Source organism: Catharus ustulatus, chromosome 34 (genome assembly GCF_009819885.2).
Source record: "Catharus ustulatus isolate bCatUst1 chromosome 34, bCatUst1.pri.v2, whole genome shotgun sequence".
NCBI lineage: Eukaryota > Metazoa > Chordata > Aves > Passeriformes > Turdidae > Catharus > Catharus ustulatus.
Genome location: NC_046254.1, coordinates 904,112 through 917,876, shown reverse-complemented (window position 1 = coordinate 917,876; position 13,765 = coordinate 904,112). Strand labels below are relative to the sequence as shown.

Sequence of the window (13,765 nt, the reverse complement as noted above, 5' to 3'; positions counted from 1 at the left end):
GGATTCCCCGAGAGGAGGAGGAGGGGGGGATGAAGATGAGGATGAGGATGAGAAGGGAGGAGGAGGAAGAGGAGGGAGGGATGAAGATGAAGATGAGGAGGATGGAGAGAGGGGATGAAGGCTCCGGAGGCCGCGAGAGGAGGAGGAGGAGGAAGAGGAGGGAGGGATGAAGAGGGAGGAAGATGAGGAGGGGGAGGAGGGATGAAGATGAGGATGGAGAGAGGGGATGAAGGCGCCGGAGGCCCCGGGAGGAAGAGGAAGGCGGGATGAAGGTGAGGATGAGGATGCAGGAGGGGGATGAAGATGAGGAGGAGAGAGAGAAGGGATGAAGGCTCCGGATGCCCCGGGAGGAGGAGGAGGAGGGAGGGATGAAGAAGGAGGAAGATGAGGATGGAGCAGGAGGATGAGGAGGAGGGGATGAAGGTGAAGATGGAGGATGAAGATGGAAAGAGGGGAGGAAGGCTCCGGAGGAGGAGGAGGGTGAGGAAGGCTCCGGAGGCCGCGAGAGGAGGAGGAGGAGGAAGAGGAGGGAGGGATGAAGAGGGAGGAAGATGAGGAGGGGGAGGAGGGATGAAGATGAGGAGGGGGATGAAGATGAGGATGGAGAGAGAGGGGAGGAAGGCTCCGGAGGATGAGGAAGGTTCCGGGTGCCCCGGGAGGAAGAGGAGGAGGAGGGGGGATGAAGATGAGGAGGATGAGGATGGAGAGAGGGGATGAAGGCTCCGGATACACCGAGAGGAGGAGGAGGGGGGATGAAGATGAGGAGGGGGATGAAGATGAGGATGGAGGAGGATGAGGAGGGGGAGAGGGGATGAAGGCTCCGGAGGAGGAGGAGGGTGAGGAGGGACGGGGGGACGAGGATGAGGATGGAGGAGGGTGAGGAAGGCTCCGGGTGCTCCGGGAGGAGGAGGAAGAGGAGGGAGGGGGGGATGAAGATGAAGAGAGGGGATGAAGGCTCCGGATGCCCCGGGAGGAGGAGGAGGAGGGGGATGAAGGTGAGGATGAGGATGGAGGACGGGGATGAAGGTGACGGAGGAGGAGGAGGAGGAGGAGGAGGGGGATGAAGGTGAGGATGAGGATGGAGGACGGGGATGAAGGTGACGGAGGAGGAGGAGGACGAGGAGGGGGGGATGAAGGTGAAGATGGAGGAGGAGGAGGGGATGAAGATGACGGAGGAGGATGAGGAGGGAGAGAAGGGATGAAGGCTCCGGAGCAGGAGGAGGAGGAGGGTGAGGAAGGCTCCGGAGGCCGCAGGAGGAGGAGGAGGAGGGTGAGGAAGAGGAGGAATTGGAGGAAGGGCGGCGCGGCTCGGCCGTGATGCGGCAGATCCCGGGCGGGAGCGCGCGAGAGCCGAAAAAAAAAAAAAAAAAAATTAAAAAAAAAAACAAAAAAAACCCAAAAAAAACCCCGCGGGGACCGGGACGGCCCCAAATGCTCCGAATTCAGCCCAAAATGCTCCGAAATCCAACAAATCCACCCCAAAATCCACCGAATTCACCCCAAAATTACACAAAATCCGTAAAAACCACCGGAAAAACCCCAAATCCAGCCCAAAATCCCCCAAAATGCTCCGAATTCAACCGAAAATGACCCCAAATCCATCAAATCCACCCCCAAATCCACCAAAATCCACCAAATTCACCCCAAAATCCACCATTTCACCCCGAAATGCACCCATTTCACCCCAAAATCGACTGAATTCAGCCCAAAATTACCCCAAAATCCACCAAATTTGCCCCAAACCCGCTCAAAAACCCCAAAATCTACCCCCAAAATCCCCCAAAATGCACCGAATTCAATCGAAAATGATCCCAAATCCATCAAATCTACCCCAAAATCCCCCCAAATCCACCCCAAAATGCACCCAGTTCACCCCAAAATTCCAACAAATTCCCCAATTCCACCCCAAAATTACCCCAAATCCTCCAAATGCCGCAAATTCACCCCAAAATCCACCCGAATTCACCCCAGAATTACCCCAAACCCATCAAATCTACCCCAAAATCCCCAAATAAATCCGAATTCACCCCAGATCCACCCCAAAATCCCACAAAATGCCCAAATCCACCCCAAAATGCATCCAAAATTACCCCAAATCCATCAAATCCACCCCCAAATCCATCAAATCCACCCCAAAATCCCCAAATCCATCCCCAAATCCCCCAAAATGCTCCGAATTCAGCCCAAAATGACCCCAAATCCATCAAATCCACCCCAAAATCCACCCGAATTCACCCCAGAATTACCCCAAATCCATCAAATCCGCCCCAAAAATCCCCAAATCCACCCCAAAACCCCCCAAAATGCTCCGAATTCAACCCAAAATGACCCCAAATCCATCAAATCCACCCCAAAATGCCCCAAATCTACCCCAAAATAACCCAAATTTCACCCTAAAACCCCAAAATCCACCCCAAAACGCACCCAAAATGACCCCAAATCCATCAAATCCACCCCAAAATCCACCAAAATCCACCAAATTCACCCCAAAATGCACCCGTTTCACCCCAACATCGACCGAATTCAGCCCAAAATTACCCCAAAATTCAACAAATTCACCCCAAACCCACTCAAAAACCCCCAAATCCATCCCCAATATCCCACAACATGCAGCGAATTCAGCCCAAAATGCACCCAAAATTACCCCAAAATCCCCCCAAATCCACCCCAAAATGCCCCCAGTTCACCCCAAAATCCACCTCAAATCCCCCAATTCCACCCCAAAATTACCCCAAATCCCCCAAAATGCCCCAAATCCACCCCAAAATCCACCCGAATTCACCCCAGAATTACCCCAAATCCATCAAATTCACCCCAAAAATCCCCAAATCCACCCCAAAATCCCACAAAATGCTCCGAATTCACCCCAAAATGACCCCAAAATCCAACAAATCCACCCCAAAATGCCCCGAATTCACCCCAAAATCCCCCCAAAATCCATCAGATGCGCCCCAAATTACCTCAAACCCATCAAATCCACCCCAAATTCGCCCCCAAATCCTCCCCAAAATCCCCCAAAATGCTCCGAATTCAGCCCTAAATTACCCCAAAATCCACCAAATGCTCCCCAAATTACCCCAAACCCGTAAAAAATCCCCAAATATACCCCAAAATCCCGCAAAATTCACTGAATTCAGTCCAAAATGCTCCGAATTCAGCCCAAAATTACCCCAAATCCATCAAATCTACCCCAAAATCCCCAAATAAATCCGAATTCACCCCAGATCCACCCCAAAATCCCACAAAATGCCCAAATTCACCCCAAAATGCATCCAAAATTACCCCAAATCCATCAAATCCACCCCAAAATTACCCCAAATCCACCCCCAAATCCCCCAAAATGCACCAAATTCCACCCAAAATTACCCCAAATCCATCGAATCTACCCTAAAATGCCCCAAATCTGCCCCAAAATCACTGCAATTCACCCCAAAACTCCCAAATCCACCCCAAAATTACCCAAATCCATCCCAAAATCCCCCAAAATGCTCCAAATCCACCCCAAAATGACCCCAAATCCATCAAATCCAACCCAAAATGCCCCAAATTCACCCCAAAATTGCTGCACTTCACCCCAAAACTCCCAAATCCACCCCAAATTCACCCAAAGTTACCCCAAATCCACCCCCAAAATCCCCCAAAATGCTCCAAATTCACCCCAAAATTTCCCTAAATCCATCGAATCCATCTCAAATCCACCCCAAAATCCCCAAATCCACCCCAAAATCCACCCGAATTCACCCCAAAATTACCCCAAATCCATCAAATCCACCCCAAAATCCCCCAAATCCTCCCCAAAATCCACCCCTAAATCCCCCCAAATCCACCCTAAAACGTCCCAAAATGCCCCAAATTCTCCCCAAAATCCTTCAAAATTCCCTCAAATCCACCCCAAAATTGCCCCAAATTAACCCAAAATCCCAAATCCACCCCAAAAATCTTTGGGGTTTTGGGGACCTCCCCCGTCCCGATTTTGGGGGAGATTTTTGGGGTCGCCCCAAATCCCCCCCAAAGCTGCAGGGGACCCCAAAAAGGGAGAATTTGGGGAGGGGGGCTCTGATTTTGGGGTCTCAGATTTTGGGGTCTCATTTTTGGGGTTTCTTGGGTGATTTTTGGGGTCTCTCAGATTTTGGGGTTTCAGTTTTTGGGGTCTCAAATTTTTGGGTGCCCCAGACGATTTTTGGGGTCTTGTTTTTGGGGTCTTCGATTTTTAGGGTCCTATTTTTGGGATCTTTGGGGTCTCCTCTTATTTTTGGGATCCCTCAGATTTTTGGGGTCTCCATTTATGGGGTGTCCCTGATGATTTTTGGGGTCTCAGTTTTGGCATCTCAGATTTTGGGGTCTCCTCTCAGATTTTGGGGTCTATGGGGTTTTGGGGTCTCTTCTCACTTCTGGGTCTCTCAGATTTTTTGGGGTGCCCCATTTTTGGGGTCTCTCAGATTTTTGGGGTCTCTGGGTATTTGGGGTCTCAGATTTTAGGGTGTCCCAGATGATTTTTGAGGTCTCAATTTTTGGGGTGTCTCAGATTTTTGGGGTCTCAGATTTTGGGATTTTTGGGGTGTCGGATTTTGGGGGTGTCGGATTTTTGAGGTCTCAGATTTGGGGATTTTTGGGGTCTCAGATTTGGGATTTTTGGTGTCTCAGATTTGGGATTATTGGGGTCCCCTCTCATATTTTGGGATTTTTGGGGTCTCAGATTTTGGGATTTTTGGGGTCTCATATGATTTTGGGGTGTCCCCGGTGATTTTTGGGGTCTCAAATTTGGGATTTTTGGGGTCTCAGATTTGGGATTTTTGGAATCTCAGTTTTTGGGATTTTTGGGGTCTCTCAGATTTTGGGATTTTTGGGGTCCCCTCTCATTTTTGGTCTCTCAGATTTGGGATTTTTGGGTTCCACTCTGTTTGTGGGGTCTCAGATTTGGGATTTTTGGAGTCTCTCAGATTTTGGGGTCTCACATTTTGGGATTTTTGGGGTCTCCGATTTTTGGATTTTTGGTCTCTCAGATTTGGGATTTTTGGGGTCCCCTCTCAGTTTTGGGGATTTTTGCGGTCTCTGTTTTTGGAGTATCCCATTTTTGGGGTCTCAGGTTTTGGGATATTTGGTCTCTCAGATTTTGGGATTTTTGGGGTCCCCTCTCAGATTTCAGATTTTTAGGGTCTCTCAGATTTTGGGGTCTCAGATTTGGAATTTTTGGGGTCTCGGATTTGGGATTTTTGGAATATCGGATTTTGGGAATTTTGGGGTCCCCTCTCAGATTTTGGGGTCTCAGATTTGGGATTTTTGGGGTCTCAGATTTTGGGAATTTTGGGGTCCCCTCTCAGATTTTGGAGTCTCAGATTTGGGATTTTTGGGGTCCCCTCTCAGATTTTGAGGTCTCAGATTTTGGGATCTCAGATTTTGGGGATTTTTGGAGTCTCAGATTTGGGATTTTTGGGGGTTCATTTTTGTGGTCTCAGATTTGGGGATTTTTGGGTGTCCCAGCCGATTTTTGGGGTCCCCTCTCAGATTTTTGGGGTCTCAGATTTTTGGGGTGTCTCCGTTTTTGGGGTCTCTGGGTTTTTGGGGTTTTTGAGGTCCCCTCTCAGATTTGGGATTTTTGGGGTCTCTCAGATTTTGGGGTCTCAGGTTTGGGATTTTTGGAGTTTCAGATTTGGGATTTTGGGGTCCCCTCTCATATTTTGGGATTTTGGGGGTCTCAGTTTTTGGGATTTTTGGGGTCTCAGTTTTTGGGATTTTTGGGGTCTCGGATTTTGGGATTTTTGGGTGTCCCATATGATTTTGGGGTGTCCCCGGTGATTTTTGGGGTCTCAGATGTGGGATTTTTGGGGTTTCAGATTTGGGATTTTTGGGGTCCCCTCTCAGATTTTGGGATTTTTGGGGTCTCAGTTTTTGGGATTTTTGGGGTCCCCTCTCAGATTTCAGATTTTTAGGGTCTCTCAGATTTTGGGGTCTCAGATTTGGAATTTTTGGGGTCTCAGATTTGAGATTTTTGGAATCTTGGATTTTGGGAATTTTGGGGTCCCCTCTCAGATTTTGGAGTCTCAGATTTGGGATTTTTGGGGTCCCCTCTCAGATTTTGAGGTCTCAGATTTTGGGGTCTCAGATTTTGGAATTTTTGGGGTCCCACATTTGGGGATTTTTGGAGTCCCCTCTCATTTTTGGGGTCTCAGATTTGGGATTTTTGGGGTCTCATTTTTGGGATTTTTGGGGTCTCAGATTTTGGGATTTTTGGGGTCTCTGTTTTTGGGGTGTCCCATTTTTGAGGTCTTGGGTTTTGGGATTTTTGGGGTCTCATTTTTGGGATCTCACATTTGGGGTTTTTGGGGTCTCTCAGATTTTGGGATTTTTGATCTCTCAGATTTTAGGATTTTTGGGGTCTCAGATTTTGGGATTTTTAGGGTCCCAGATTTGGGATTTTTGGGGTCTCTCAGATTTTGGGATTTTTGTGGTCTCAGATTTGGGATTCTTGGGGTCTCTCAGATTTTTGGGTCTCAGATTTTGGAATTTTTGGGGTCTCGGATTTGGGATTTTTGGGGTCCCCTCTCATATTTTGGGATTTTTGGGGTCTCAGATTTGGGAATTTTGGGGTCCCAGATTTGGGATTTTTGCGGTCCCCTCTCAGATTTTGGGGTCTCAGATTTGGGATTTTTGGGGTCTCATTTTTGGGGTCTCAGATTTTGAGAATTTTGGGGTCTCTCAGATTTTGGGATTTTTGGGGTCTCAAATTTTGGGATTTTTGGGTGTTCCATATGATTTTGGGATTTTTGGGGTCTCAGATTTTGGGGTCTCTCAGATTTGAGATTTTTGGGGTCTCTGGGTTTTTGGATTTTTGGGGTCCCCTCTCAGTTTTTGGGATTTTTGGGGTCTCTCTGGTTTTGGGTTTTCAGATTTGGGATTTTTGGGGTCTCAGATTTTGGGAATTTTGGGATCCCGTTACATTTTTGGGATCCCCTCAGATTTGGGATTTTTGGGGTCCCCTCTCATTTTTGGGGTCTCATTTTTTGGGATTTTTGGGGTCTCAGATTGGGGATTTTTGGGGTGCCCTCTCATTTTTGGGGTCTCACATTTTGGGGTTTTTGGGGTCCCACATTTTGGGATTTTTGGGGTCTAAGATTTTGGGATTTTTGGGTGTTCCATATGATTTGGGGATTTTTGGGGTCTCATTTTTGGGGTCTCAGATTTGGGATTTTTGGGGTCTCTGGGTTTTTGGATTTTTGGGGTCCCCTCTCAGTTTTTGGGATTTTTGGGGTCTCTCTGGTTTTGGGTTTTCAGATTTGGGATTTTTGGGGTCTCAGATTTTGGGAATTTTGGGATCCCGTCACATTTTTGGGGTCTCAGATTTGGGATTTTTGGGGTCCCCTCTCATTTTTGGGATTTTTGGGTCCCACATTTTGGGATTTCGGCCTCACCTCTCCGCTCTCCTGCAGGAATCGCTGCAGCTCGAGCTGCTCCCGCAGCCGCCGCGTCCAGTCCTGGGCCAGCTGCTGGTTCCGGAGGCTCCTGAACAATTAACACTAATTAGTACTAATTAACCAGTAATGAATCACTAATTAACCATTAATTAACCCCAATTAACCCCTAATGAACGCCTAATTAACCATTAATTACCCCTAAATGAAACCCTAAACCCAACCCTGTCCTGGGCCAACTACTGGTTCTGGAGGCTCCTGAACAATCAACACTAATTAACGCTAATTAACCACTAATTAAGCCCTAATTAACCATTTAATAACCCAAATTAATCCTTAATTAACCCCAAATTAACCCTTAATTAAACCAAATTAACCCCCAATGAACCCAAACCCCAACCCAGTCCTGGGCCAGCTGCTCGTTCTGGAGGCTCCTAAAGGGAAAATTAATTAACACTAATTAACCCTAATTAACCATTCAATAATCCAAATTAACCCTTAATTAACCACTAATTAACCCCTAACGAACCCTAACCCCAACCAGCTGCTGGTTCCGGTGGCTCCTGGGGGAGGAACCCCTAATTAACCCCTCATTAACCCTTCATTAATCCCCAATTAACTCATCATTAACCCCTAATTAACCCCTTGCCCTCCCCTCCAAGGTCTCTGAGTCCCGCGGTTCTGTTTTGGGGTTCTAGGTCAAGTTCTGGGGTTCTGAATGAAATTTTTGGGGTTCTAGGTCGAGTTTTTTCAGGTCCTGGGTGGAGTCTTGGGGTTCTAGGTCGAGTTCTGGATTATTTTGCGGGTTCTAGGTTGAGTTTTGGGGTTCTAGGTACAGTTAAGAGGTCCTGGAACAATTTTTGGTGTTCAGGGTGGTGTTTTGGGGTTCTGGGTGGAGTTTTGGGTTCTGGATGGCATTTTGGGGTTCATGGTGTTTTAGGGGGGGTTCTGGGTTGTGTTTTGGGGTCCTGGGTTGAGTTTTGGGGGCCTGGATTAATTTTGGGGGTTCAGGGTGGTGTTTTGCAGTTCTGGGTGGAGTTTTGGCATTCTGGGTTGTGTTTTGGGGTCCTGAGTGGATTTTTGGGGTCCTGGGTGGAGTTTTGGGGTTCTAGGTGGAGTTCTGGGGTTCTGGATTAATTTTTGGGGTCCTGAGTGGTGTTTTGGAGTCCTGGGTGGAGACTTGGGTTGTGAGTGGATTTTGGGGGTCCTGGGTTGTGTTCTGAGTGGATTTTTGGGGTTGTGGGTAGAATATTTGGGCCCTGGATGGATTTTTGGGGTCCTAGGTGGATTTTTGGGGGGTCCTGGATGGAATTTTGGGGTTCTGGGTGGAGTTTTGGGGTTCTGGGTGCTTCTGGTGGGTCTTGGGTGGATTTTTGGGGTCCTGGGTGGAGTTTTGTGGTCCAGGGTGGAGTTCTGGGATCCTACATGGGATTTTTGAGGTCCTACATGGAAATTTTGAGATCTTAAATGGAATGTTGAGATGCTACATGGAAATTTTGGGATCCTTTGTGGATTTTCAGGAACCTACTTGGAATTCTGAGATCCTACATGGATTTTTGGGATCCTAAGTGGACATTTTTGGGTTGTGGATGGAATTTTGGGGTCCTGGGTTGAGTTTTGTGGTCCTGGGTGGAGTTCTGGGATCCTACATGGAAATTTTGAGATCCTTGTGGATTTTTGTGATCCTACACACAATTTTCATGATCCTACAAAGAAACTTTGAGATCCTACACAGAATATTTGAGGTCCTACATGGAATTTTGAGGTCTTAAATGGAATTTTTGGGGTCCTGCATGGATTTTTGAGATCCTATAAGGAACTTTGAGATCCTACATGGAATTTTTGAGATCTTAAATGAATGTTGAGATCCTACACGGAAATTTTGGGATCCTTTGTGGATTTTCATGATCCTATGTGGAATTCTGAGATCCTACATGGAAATTTTGGGATCCTTGTGGATTTTTGGGATCCTTGTGGATTTTCAGGATCCTACACACAATTTTCGGGATCCTGCAAAGAATATTTGAGATCCTACATAAAATTTTGAGGACTTAAATGGATTTTTTGGGGTCCTAAAAGGAATTTTGAGATCCTACACAGAATTTTGGGATCCTACAGGGGGAGTCTCCAGGGTGGCCACCTACTTTTCGCGCAGCTCGTCCATGGCCTGGGCCACGCGCTCGCCGTGCAGGTTGCCCTGGCGCCGCAGACTCTCGCCGGCCTGCAGGACCTGCTGCACCTTGAGCAGGTTCAGCTCCAGCGTGGTGGTGAAGTCCTGGTGCCTCTTGAGGGCCTTGGAGACGCCCTCCAGCGAGTCCGGCAGCGCGGCCTGGGCCAGGGTGGTCTCCTGGGAGAGGGCAGGAGCGGGGGTGACCACTGGGAAGGGTTGGGGTGGTCAGCTCGAAGGGAGAGGGGGTGAGGAGGGGGTGGTGGCACAGATCAACCAACCAGGACCTGTCAATACTCAAATTAACCAACCAGGACCTGCTCAACCTCAATCCATCAACCAGGACCTGCTCAACCTCAGTCCATCAACCAGGACCTGCTCAACCTCAGTCCATCAACCAGGACCTGCTCCCACCCAAATCAACCAACCAGGACCTGCTCCCACCTAAATCCATCAACCAGGACCTGTCACCACCCAAATCTATCAACCAGGACCTGCTCCCACCAAATTCCATCAACCAGGACCTGTCAATACCCAAATCAACCAACCAGGACCTGTCACTATCCAAATCAACCAACCAGGACCTGTCACTATCCAAATCAACCAACCAGGACCTGCTCCCACCTAAATCCATCAACCAGGACCTGCTCCCATCCAAATCAACCAACCAGGACCTGTCACCACCCAAATAAACCAACCAGGACCTGTCAATACTCAAATCAACCAACCAGGACCTGCTGCACCCAAATCAACCTGCCAGGACCTGCTCCCACCTAAATCCATCAACCAGGACCTGCTGTACCCAAATCCATCAACCAGGACCTGCTCCCATCCAAATCAACCAACCAGGACCTGTCACCACCCAAATAAACCAACCAGGACCTGTCAATACTCAAATCAACCAACCAGGACCTGCTCCCACCTAAATCAACCAACAAGGAACCGTCACCACCCAAATCAACCAACCAGGACCTGCTGTACCCAAATCCATCAACCAGGACCTGTCACCACCCAAATCAACCAACCAGGACCTACTCCCACCCAAATCAACCAACCAGGACCTGTCAATACCCAAATAAACCAACCAGGACCTGCTCCCACCTAAATCAACCCACCAGGACCTGTCACAACCCAAATCCATCAACCAGGACCTGCTCAACCTCAATCCATCAACCAGAACCTGCTCCCACCCAAATCAACCAACCAGGACCTGTCACAACCCAAATCAACCAACCAGGACCTGTCACAACCCAAATCAACCAACCAGGACCTGTCACAACCCAAATCAACCAACCAGGACCTGTCAATACCCAAATCAACCAACCAGGACCTGTTCCCATATAAATCTACCAACCAGGACCTGCTCAACCTCAATCCATCAACCAGGTACTGTCACCACCCAAATCAATCAGCCAGGACCTGTCATGACCCAATTCCATCACCCAGGACCTACTCCCAACCAAATGAACCAACCAGGACCTGCTCCCACCCAAATCAGCCAACCAGGACCTGTCAATACTCAAATCAACCAGCCAGGACCTGCTCCCAGCTAAATCAACTGACCAGGACCTGCTCCCACCAAATTCCATCAACCAGGACCTGCTCCCACCCAAATCCATCAACCAGGACCTGCTCCCACCTAAATCAACCAACCAGGACCTGTCAGTATCCAAATCAATCAACCAGGACCTGTCACTATCCAAATCAACCAAGCAGGACCTGCTCCCACCTAAATCCATCAACCAGGACCTGCTCCCATCCAAATCAACCAACCAGGACCTGTCACCACCCAAATAAACCAACCAGGACCTGTCAATACTCAAATCAACCAACCAGGACCTGCTCCCACCTAAATCAACCAACCAGGAACCGTCACCACCCAAATCAACCAACCAGGACCTGCTGTACCCAAATCCACCAACCAGGACCTTCCACAAACCGTTCCCACCACCCAAAATCTTCTTCCAACCATCTCCATCAACCAGGACCTGTCACCACCTAAATTCCATCAACCAGGACCTGCTCCAACCCAAATCCGTCACCCAAAATCTTCTACAAATTGTTCCCACCATCCCAAATCTTCTCCCACCCAAATCAACCAACCAGGACCTTCTACACACCATTCCCACCATCCCAAATCTTCTTCCACCCAAATCCGTCATCCAAGATCTTCTACAACTCAAATCCATCACCCAAGACCTTCTACACACCATTCCCACCATCCCAAATCTTCTCCCACCAATCTCCATCAACCAGGACCTGTCAATACCCAAATCCATCACCCAAGACCTTCTACAAACCGTTCCCACCACCCCAAATCTTCTCCAACCCAAATCCATCACCCAAAATCTTCTCCAACCCAAATCCATCATCCAAGATCTTCTCCAACCCAAATCCATCAACCAGGACCTTCTACAAACTGTTCCCACCATCCCAAATCTTCTTCCAACCATCTCCATCAACCAGGACCTGTCAACACTCAAATCCACCAACCAGGACCTTCTACAAACCATTCCCACCACCCAAAATCTTCTCCAACCCAAATCCATCATCCAAGATCTTCTCCAACCCAAATCCATCAACCAGGACCTTCTATAAACTGTTCCCACCATCCCAAATCTTCTTCCAACCATCTCCATCAACCAGGACCTGTCAACACTCAAATCCACCAACCAGGACCTTCTACAAACCATTCCCACCACCCAAAATCTTCTCCAACCCAAATCCATCATCCAAGATCTTCTCCAACCCAAATCCATCAACCAGGACCTTCTATAAACCGTTCCCACTAACCAAGATGTTCTTCCACCCATCTCCATCACCCAAGATCTCCTACAAACCATTCCCACCACCCAATATCTTCTCTCACACATCTGCATCAACCAGGACCTTCTCCTAACCATCATCCTCATCACCCCAGACCTTCTCCAAACCAAATCCACCAACCAGGACTTTCTACAAACCGTTCCCACCACCCAAAATCTTCTCCAACTCAAAATCCATTACCCAAGACCTTCTACAAACGTTTCCCACCATCCAACATGTTCTTTCATCCAAATCCATCAACCAGGACCTGTCAACACCCAAATCCTCCATCAAAGACCTTCTACAAACCATTCCCACCACCTCAAATCTTCTCCAACCCAAATCCATCATCCGAGATCTTCTCCAACTCAAATCCACAAACCAGGACCATCTCTCAGCCAAATTCAGCAACCAGGACCTTCTACAAACGATTCCCACCACCCAAAATCTTCTCCCACCCATCATCTCCATCACCCCAGACCTTCTCCCACCCATCATCTCCATCACCCCAGACCTTCTCCCACCCTTCCCGCCCAGACCTGGTTGTAGAGGCTGTTCTGGCACTGCTGCACGTCCCTCAGGAAGAGGTGGAAGACGTGGGACTGCACCAGGACCTCCCTCCTCATCTCCCAGCTCTGCAGCAGCTTCCCCCAGCCCGCGTCCAACTTCTGCAGCCACTGCTGGAGGGACAGGTAGGGCACGTCCATGTCCTCCAGGGCCAGCAGCTCGCTGGCCGCCTGGATCTTGGCATAGTCCTCCTCGTAGCCGTTGATCTCCTCCTTGAGGGCCACGTGCACGTTCAGCAACCTCTCGGCCTCGGCCAAGCTGTCGGGGACCTCCTCGGAGCCCACGGCCGCTTGGGTCTTCACCAACCACCCCAAAAAATTGTCCAAGTCTTGGATGAACTGCTGGAGGCGCCCGGCGACCGTCAAGGTGTCCTCGCACCCTTGGAGGGCTCTCTTGAGGTCATCCCACTCCTCGCTGATCTCCTCAAAGGGCAGTAGGATCTCCAGCGCGCGCTCGGGGTGCGCGGCGGCCAAGGCCTCGCCCTCCTGCTGGAGTTCCACCAAGCGCGGCTCCAGGACCACCAGGGCGGCCTCCATGGTGGACAGGCGGCGTTGCAGGGCCAGGACGCCGCCCAGGTCGCTGCCGCCGGACTGGGTGGCCTCGATGGCTTTTCGCTTCTCCCGCACCTGCGCCTTCATCTCGCCGCACTCCAGGAGGAAGTTCTGGATCTTCAGCACGGAGCTGAGCTGGCTCTTCTTGCTCTCCACCAGCTCCACCACGCGGTTCCAGCTGGGGGTGGGGGGACAGGAGTGGGGTGAGACCCCCCCTGAGATGGGATGGAGCCCACCAGGATCAGCAGCAACCCTTGGGAATGGTG

The 13,765-nt window shown here is 49.4% G+C and overlaps 1 protein-coding gene across 4 annotated transcripts in view; it reads right to left on the bottom strand.

The window, feature by feature from the left end:
* The window catches only part of SPTBN4 (spectrin beta, non-erythrocytic 4), a 61,970-nt gene that overhangs the window by 23,549 nt on the left and 24,656 nt on the right, over positions 1-13,765 (bottom strand). For all 4 annotated transcript variants that reach the window (XM_033083898.1, XM_033083895.1, XM_033083897.1 and 1 more), the window contains 3 exons: positions 12,921-13,677; positions 9,554-9,756; positions 7,410-7,500 (listed from right to left, as the gene is read on the bottom strand). In XM_033083898.1, coding sequence (XP_032939789.1) covers positions 7,410-7,500; positions 9,554-9,756; positions 12,921-13,677 — 1,051 coding nt within the window. The remainder of the gene's footprint in view (positions 1-7,409; positions 7,501-9,553; positions 9,757-12,920; positions 13,678-13,765) is intronic.